General features: G+C 35.2%; 1 protein-coding gene and 1 pseudogene across 1 annotated transcript; one reads left to right on the top strand and one right to left on the bottom strand.

Moving 5' to 3' along the window:
- Positions 1–3,798: 3,798 nt before the first annotated feature.
- Positions 3,799–5,551, bottom strand: LOC107643263 (2-hydroxyisoflavanone dehydratase). Its single transcript, XM_088488639.1, has 2 exons — positions 5,370–5,551; positions 3,799–5,200 (listed from the first exon to the last, which is right to left on the bottom strand). The coding sequence occupies exon 2, from the start codon at positions 5,093–5,095 to the stop codon at positions 4,121–4,123; it is 975 nt and encodes a 324-aa protein (XP_088344765.1). The 5' UTR covers positions 5,096–5,200; positions 5,370–5,551; the 3' UTR covers positions 3,799–4,120.
- Positions 5,552–7,775: 2,224 nt separating this feature from the next.
- On the top strand, positions 7,776–8,538 carry LOC107640322 (nicotinamidase 1 pseudogene; annotated as a pseudogene).
- The last annotated feature ends 726 nt before the right edge of the window (positions 8,539–9,264 follow it).

The raw sequence follows: 9,264 nt of genomic DNA, 5'->3' as shown, positions 1-9,264 counted from the left end.
CACCTCAAGACCTCGTTTCCCATGTGTCCAAAACTCCAAAGTCCACTTGACAGGCTTCCAACCACCAGAGTTCCAATTCAAGCACTCTACTTTACTAATTTGACATCAATTTCACATATATTCAACCTAATTTCATACACATTCACAATTTCAAAATCCTAACCTCATAGAAGTGGAAGATTCAAAGGAGTTAATGGTTTCTTACCTCACCCATTGATAATTGGGATAAAATCCAACAATTATCCAAGGCTAGATTGCACTTAAACCACCAAAATTATCAAGATCTCTCAATACCCACAACCAAAATGCAAAAATAGAAAGGAATGGAGAAATGGGCACAAAAATTAGAGATCCTTACCATTTTGTTCAGTTAGAATTGAAGAACTCGACGAGACAAAGGCATGGCTACAAATGATCCGGTGATCGGAACTCCAGATTGAAAGTTATAAGCGATGGAAGTTGATAATAAATAGTGTTTCCAAACCCTTTCTCACCTTTCTTCTCTTAGCGAGGAATGCAATTTTGAAGGGAAAGGAGGCTGAGTGTTGTGTTATGTATGTTAGACCTTGGGCCCAATACAGGATCAGTTCAATCGATTCGACCCGTTGGCCCAATTTTGGTCCAAAATAATGTTTTAAATTTGTATTTTAATTATTTTTACTCTTTTAAATTATAAAATTTAATTTTGTAATTCCTTGACTCATAATTAATTTATTAATTAATTGGTTATTAATTTACTGGGTTTTATAATACGTTAAGTGTCATATCTTCTGTCTGCCAAATATAAAACATCCACCATGCTTTTCAATCACCTCCGCTACGATTTACTGCTGCCTGGATTGACTCATGACGATCGAAGATTATACCCATGCCGTCTCTTCTTACAACATGCCTTCGTAAATTACTAAGAAAAAAGTGCCACGCATCAACGGTCTCACCCTCTACGATGACAAAAGCAATCAGCACTATATTTTGATTTCCATCTTGTGCAACTGCAACCAAAAGGCAACCTTTATATTTTCTGTATAGGTGGGTGCCATCAACTTGAACCAGTGGCTTGCAATATTTGAAGGCTCTTATGCATGGATTGAAATTCCAGAATACCCGATGAAGTATCCTAACACCCTCCACCTCTTCACTCCCATTATACAGGGGTCGTGTTTCTATTTGGACTTGTGAACCAGGCATCTTCTAAACCATTACCGAGAATCACAATGGCAAAACTTGATAAGATTCTTCCCATCCACGAAAACTTTGGCTATCAACTTCTGCTTTGCTAATCAAACCTTTCGGTAACTAATAATGTAGTTAAATCTTTCTTGGACTTTTGCAATTATAGATTTTACCTTTATGAATGGGTCGGATTCAACTAATGGCTTCATGGCTTCAACAATTGTGTCCGAGTCCAACTTGGAGTGATCCTGTGAGATCGTTCACATGGAACACGTGTGCCTCTCGTTGTATCTCCAAATCTCCCAGAAAGCTTTCTTTTGTATCAAGCTGGCTCAGATAAGCCAATCGCACCCACGTCCATAAAGTCTTGCATTTTGCATAGAATGTTTGTGACTCAGATTCATAAACAACGTATCGACTCGTCTAGAGATTGTGTAACTCCGAATTGCCGCAATGACTTATTTTCTAGAACTGTATTCCATTCGAATCCTGAACTCTCTGTCCTTAGCATCAGCAACACCTATAAAAAGAATAAATCGTCGCTCATCGATCCGTCAAAACAAAATTAAAGAAACATACTACCTACTGTTCACGTACCTATGTTCGCATATTCAGGAAATACCAGTGCATGCATGGCGTCAAGATCCAAGTTAGGATTAAAAGGTGGAATGTCCATTGGTTGACTAACTGCGGGTGGAACCACTAAAGTTTCTGCGACTGCCTCACCTCCCCCCATCGCCGTCCCCGTCCTCGTCACCGGCTTCATATGTAGCTTCAAACTCCTCGTCGCTATCATTGTTCATTCCTTCGTACGCTTCAGGTCTATCATCTTGCACATCTGGGTCATGTTGAACCTCATCCGCAGTTATATGTTCAAACTCAATATACAACTCAATCCTTGGATATTGCACCTAAGTTTGCTAGTGAATCTGAAACATTCGCTAAATACTTGTTTCGTCAACGATCGGCATAACCTCAAACTGTATCAGGCCGCCAAATACGACAACTGGACTTCGGTAGAAAATGTTGCTCACCCTCTTTAATCACTCTCTATGCTCTGACAGAGCCCGTATTGTAGTTTCGTGAACGTTATAGTGCACAGAACCATAAACGAAAATGTACTCTTACAAGCAAAGCTCACGCCCTCATATATATTTCGTATAACTTCATCATTGTGGTAAACCTCTATATTTGCAGTGCCCTCTATCACACCAACAGTAGAGAAAAACAGCTCTCTCGCAATAAAGTAAAATAATAACGAGTTTCGATTTTTATAGGCAAAAAAGTCGCCTCGCAAGTTCTATGTTGCAAAGCTATCTAACCAGCATTTGCCACATGTCCAACATGCAGAATGTATGTTGCTTGCATGCCTGACACGTGTCCAACACGCAGACCAGGGTGCGTGTTGGCTTGATGTTTGCCACGTGAACAACACGCAGGTACGTGTTGTTATTGATTGGGCCACGTGTCCATCACATAGTATGCGTGATCTGCGTGTTGCATCTGTTGTATCTGCAACATCCACTTATCTGTATATACACCAAAAAACTTTATTTCCAACAAAAACTTACTTCTTTTTTTCATATTAAAAATTTTTAGTCTATATTTATCTTTTTCTAATAAATTATAAGAACATTTTAGTATATATAGTGATATAATAATTTTATAAATAAATTTAAAATAAATATTAATATAAATAATATAAAATTATAAATTATATATCGTATTTTTATTTGTCAATATTTTTATGGTAATGTATATAAAATTATCATCCTACCAAGTCAATATAATTAACACCGGTCTGATCTTAGTATTCAGTTGATTAAATAGTTAATGTACTTTGGTACAAATCTTCAAAGTAAAAGTCAATATGACCTAGGAAGTGCAAAACGTGGTAGTGACACGCAAGATCTGCCGAATTCCTACCCAATATAAACCCTTTTTCTGCAAAATTGACTTTCAGAGGGATTGCAAGTCAAATTCTGCAAGCTAAAGCTTTCCTTCTATAGTTTTATTGGTTTTTTTTTTTTTTTATCACGTTTTTTCAATGGGTCAGCTTCTTCAACTCAAATATCCGTTGTTTGTTAAGATGTGCTTTTTTAAAAAAAAAATTAAATAATTCTCAAAATTTATTATTTTTTTATTAATTAATCATTAATATTTAAAATATAAATTAAAAATATATTATTAAATTATTAGATTAAAAAGTTTAAATTATTAACTAAAAATAATGATAAAAGATAATAAATTTTAATAATGTTTAAAATTTTTTAAAATAATTATATATATGTTAATTTAATAATAATTAGTATTTTGGTATTAGAAACGCAGAAATAAATTTATATCGGATTCAAGGGCAACTCATGTTTGTTGTGGTGAAGGAGGGAAAAAAATTTTTAGAGGGCCCAGGGGATCAGAACCAAATATTATTAATCATAGACCCATGATCCTTCACATCACGGTGTATTATTCTCATTGTTTCTATTATTATTATTTAGAATAATACTATAGTATTTTTTAATTAAATTTAACTAAATTAATTTAATATAATAAAAATTAATTATAATTAATATTATTTTAAATTATTTTGTTTAATTTAATTAAATTTTATTCATAAAAAAATTAAATACGTAATACTACTCATTTATTTAATTAGATGACTACAACCACCGCAAACTTACATATAAAGAGAAAATAAATGATAGTTGAAAATTCAAACGGAGAATTGCGTTGAGAGGTACAGACACCAACACTATTAAGGCACAAGAACTTGCATACCCGTCACTTAATTATCGCGTATTATGAAAGAAACTTTGGCAAATGCAAAATTACACACTAATGGCGGCAAGCACACAAATTGCAATAATACATCCCTTAATTTTAATTTTCAGTAGCCTGCCTGTAATATATGTAATGTAACTAAGAAGAAGAAGACACGTTGTAAGATTCAGTGAAGGATAAAGTGAGCCAAGCGTTTCATGAGTTTCAAAGCATTTTCGGATTCGGGAGTGTGAATGTTGAAAGCATGGTCCTCGTGTTCAGCTTCGTAGAGTTCCACGTGACCATGCCACCCACTGTTCTTAACAGCTTGATAGTACCAAACTCCTCTGTCCCTTATTGAATCCTTTTCAGCAACGCAAACTATGATCTTGGAGCACCCAAGAGTAGCCAAGCTGGGAGCCTCAGGGGCCAAGGGATTGATCAGTGGGTTATCCACCCCGCCGGGCGCATTCGGATACACCAAACCCCACACCATATACGGTGGACTCTCCTCGTGCCCTTCCACTGCTTCAGATCCGATGGGTTTTGTGCTCAAGAAGTATGGCTGAGAGAGAAAAGCACCCAACACTTTGACCCCGTTAGGTAGAGCCTCAGCACCTGCACGCAAAGCAACGTTGTGAACAAGGTTAGCACCGGCGCTGTCGCCACCGAGGAACACTCTCTGGAAATCGCCATGGTTGAGGATCCATGGATCAGAGTCATTGGAAGCCACCCATTTGAGTGCTTGCCAGCAATCATGATATGCTGCAGGGAGAGGGATCTCCGGTGCCAGCCTGTAGTCAACAGAGACAACTAAGATGTCTGCTTCTGCTTTGGAGAGGAACAAGTTGAAGTAGTTGTGGTGGCGCTCGTTGAAGGCAGATTCAAAGAAGAAGCCTCCGCCGTGGAAGTACACCAAGATGGGGACTTTGTGGGCCTCGTGGTGGTGGATGAGCTTTGTTGGAAGGTATAGTCGCGCGGAGATGAAGGGGTTGTTGGAGATGACAACGTCTTTGGAAGAAACTGATCCAAGAGTCGAAGGTGGAACAAGTGGAGAGTTTTGGAGGCGCTCAATGGAGCCGTCCTTGAAAACCTTCACAAGGTCTGGGATATGAATGGTAACCTCTTTGTCATCAACCTCGGCTATGAAAGTAGAAGCCATTGCTGCGATGAGCCAAGAGGAAAAGTCAGTGTAGTCGGTGGTGAACAAGGATTGGTTATTGTTAATGTTAGGTATATTATATTAAGGGAGAGAGAAAAAAAAATACTATTTATACACCAAAATTAACTACTAAAATTAGTCACTAATATATTTATATATAAATATATGTAATTTAATTTATTTTCAATATGCATTTATATTCCATGTATTTTATATTGATGATTAATTTTGGTGACTGATTTTAATGTACATGTGGCATTATTAAAAAAAATACTTATATCATAATTTATTTAACAAAAATAATATTTACACTATATCATATTTTTTATAGGATTGTTTTTTATTATAAAATAAAAAAAATTTTATTTTAAAAAAATATCGAAACTTTAATTTTCGATATGTGTTTTTTTGGCATTTGAAGTAAATTTGTCATACTCCAACAAATTTCATTATTTTAACAAGATTCATCGCATCTCTGGTGAATTCTAAGTTTTATATAGAGTTTATCGTACTCTCAATAAACTTTCACCCACTCCCTCCATAAAAATTCACTCTCTTTGAGGACGAAACTCAATACTAGTAATTTATTTTTCTTTTGATATTGTTCTTCTATCTAATTTACTTTTTATAATATCTAAAATTTTGTTGTTATCTATTTATTATGATGGTGAAATAGTATATAATGAATAAGGTTCTATTGTATTTAGGTCTGCTCGATCTGTAATTGCATACATGGCATCCGAAGTCAATAATTTAACAATATTAAAGAATTTAATATTGCATTTCATTGGTCTAACAATACATGAAAAGAATGAAAAAAATTTAGTACAGATATTCGTCCAAAGTAAATAACGTTTTATTTTACAAAAAGTATATCGTAGATGTTGTGATTCTTATTTTTGTATTATTTTTATTAGAATTTAAGTTTTGAGAATATTTTATGTTTTTTGAATTAGGTATCGTTTATGTGTTGACGAGGACATATGTCTCACTACCAAAAAAAAAAAAAGTCTATGGTCACGGTTAGTTAGTGAAAAGGGTGACCATAGATCTATGGTCACGGTTTTTAATATATTGCCACGTTTTTTTTACCGTGGCCTATTCTGGTATCGCCATAGATCTATGATCAGTTTTTTCATCTATGCTCATGGTTGCAGTATATATTTAAATTTTGACATTTTAGACCACATTTTTTTTATCGTAACTATAAGTTACTCTATGGTCACGCGTAAAAACCGTGATCATAGCCTAATTTATGGTTTTCCTTTTGTGAAACCGTGACCATAGATTAGGCTATGGTCACCCTTTTTAAAAACCGTGACCATAGCCTAATCTATAGTCATGCTTATGGTCACGGTTTAACTTATTTATGGTTACCGAATTTTAAAATAGTGACCATAGCCTACTTTATAGTCATCCCTGTTTTAAACTGTGACTATAGCTTACTATATAGTTATCCTTTTGTGTAATCGTGATCATAGCATAATCTATTGTCTAGTGTGACCATGACTTATCTATCCTCTTTTAAAATTGTCACCATAGCCTATTTCACTACAAGATTTCTATTTAGTTATGAGACTTTTTTATGGAAGTTTTTTAAAACCTCCCCAATATTTTTTATTTGTGGCATAATATAAAATTTCCATTAATTACTACTAGTTAAAATTCAAAAATATCTAAGTCCAATCATCCAGACAAATGTTTATATTCTAAATTATTATAATTAAACCCAAATAAATTTCACTCTAAATAAAAACTTATCCAAACAAATTTAAAATTAAAAAAAATTGAGATCTGAACCCTAGATCTATTCTCTGCCACCAGATTCATCTTCGCCATTATCACCATTAAGTTCGTTGTAGTGTTCGTAATCAGAGGGAGAGTAAGCTCGCCACTGTCGCCGTTCATGTCCTCGTCGTTGCCGCCATCAAGCTTCTATGTCAATGTCGTTGCTCGCCGTCTTCCTCTGATCATTTTGCCGTTGCTCGTCGTCGTGTCATTCTTTTCTCACCATCGCCTCCTCTGCTCAGTCCTTTGTCGCAGATTATCGCATCGCCGTCCAGATTTGTCGTTGCTCATCATTGTGTGGTTCTTTTCTCACCGTTGCCTCCTCTGCTTGCCGCCTCCTCTGGTCTCACTATTTTTCGTTGTTCTTCGCTTTTAGTGTTGTTTATTTTCGTCTAGTAGCCAAACTTGAGAAATTGAATCTATATACTATGTTTGATTCTGCGTATGACTTGCATTAACTGGTAGTGGTAGATGATATCTTCGTGCTTAAGCTAATTCGGCAGCTCCTCTCATTAGGGAAACTTTTTATTAATTTATTCATTTATGTATATGGAAGATATGGTTATGTTCTTCCTAACCGTAAATTAAATTATAAATTTTATTGAGTAAAGTATTAAATCTTATTTGAAGAAAAATTGGCATATAATACACAGAGTGGGGAATTTAGTATGCAATTCTTTGTAGTTAATTTTGGTCAAGTGAGAAAAAAAGGATTGGTCTTCGAATTCAGTATAATTTGTTTGAGATATGGTGAACCATGAGTAGAACATGTTTGTGAATTTACCTCAGTGAATGTACGTAGGTACACTTCGAATTATGAAGTGAGCATGTAATAGTTACTCACCGATTTTAACTAAGAATTCATATTACTTACTAGTGCGGAAAAGGGAATATGGTGTCACAAATAGTTGAGCTCCTCAAGAATTTGATTCCTCTGGAGCAGGAGTCAGTGGTATTAACCAAAGCCACTGTCAATGGTCTTGTTCTTGTGGACATCATAAATGGATTCTGTACTGTTGGTTCTGGAAATTTGGTACTCTTCATTTACTAGTATTCAGATTTGAGACCCTGCATGTGTGTTTGTGATTATTTTACTTGCTTTTTAGGCTCCAAGAGAAGCCAACAGACAGATATAAAGGATGATCAATAAATCAAAAAGGCTAGCAAGATTGTGCTATGAGAAGAAATTGCCAGTCATGGCTTTCCTGGATTCTCACCACCTAACAAGTCAGAGGACCCTTATCCTCCTCACTGTTTTTGTAGATTGGGTGAAGAAGAATAAGATCAACACAATGAGTAATTTGTGATTGTTTCTAGCAAAGTAAACTGCTGATTTTTTATATCATATCATTAAAAGTTATAACCACTAATGTAATGCATTTTCTTTTGTTGCTTGGATTAGGAAGCTGGTGGTTGTAGGCGTATGCACAGATATCTGCGTGATGGATTTCGTGTGCTCAACCATGTCTACTAAAAACCGCGGCTTTCTGGAGCCTCTAGAGAGCGTGGTGGTGTATTCGCGTGGCTGTGCAACCTTTGATATCCCACTTGAAGTAGCCTACGACACCAAAGGAACTCTAGCTCATCCTCAGGTTTACCTTATTTTCACTATTTCCTTTTCATATGCATGGCTTCTACTCGCTGAAGAGGTTTAAAGGCGAAATTGACATTCCCATTTATTCTGAATACTGAAAATCCTGACCGGGTAATAAAAAAGTCCTTAATTTGATTTTCTTATTAAGTATTGTATTTAAGCTTAAGAAGTTGTTACATTTATTGCATAAAATATGATATCAATTAATCCATTATTTTATTATTTCTATAAGGAAACTTCTTAACTACGCCATGCTTTTTGTTTCTAAGAGAAGGAATAATAAGTTGCGCGTTGTATTGAAGGAAATAGGAGAAAAAGAAGGAAATAGGAGAAAAAGAAGGCATTATATTATGTCATAGATGTCCCATTCAAGGATGGAATAGATGACCCTAGCTTTACTCAACTTTTCAAGACTGTAAGTCCAACTCCCTCTTACTTTGTCTCTGTGCATTATTTCTTACTTGATTGCGTTTAATCTGAAACTTTGAAAATTTTTATGCTATAGATCATTGTAAATCATGTTGCTTGTATGCGAAGTTTGTATTCGTAGGTTTTGATGAATGACAAACCAACAAACGACATGAAAGACAAACCAACAAACAACTTGAATGAACAAGCATGTTGAAAGATCAACCAACATTCAACGTTGAGGAATGAAGAGTTGAAAGCAACACAACAACAACAAGAAACTCAAGTCCACAACATTTGAAGACAAGTATAGTGTCTTAGGACTTAGGTAACTTCTTGTTAAGAACCAATTGCTAAATCTCTCAACACACACTCACAA

Source organism: Arachis ipaensis, chromosome B5, assembly GCF_059453495.1.
Source record: "Arachis ipaensis isolate K30076 ecotype BB chromosome B5, ASM5945349v1, whole genome shotgun sequence".
Classification (NCBI taxonomy): domain Eukaryota; kingdom Viridiplantae; phylum Streptophyta; class Magnoliopsida; order Fabales; family Fabaceae; genus Arachis; species Arachis ipaensis.
Note: the sequence above shows the minus strand (reverse complement) of the source record. Positions and strands in the feature narration are given on the sequence as shown.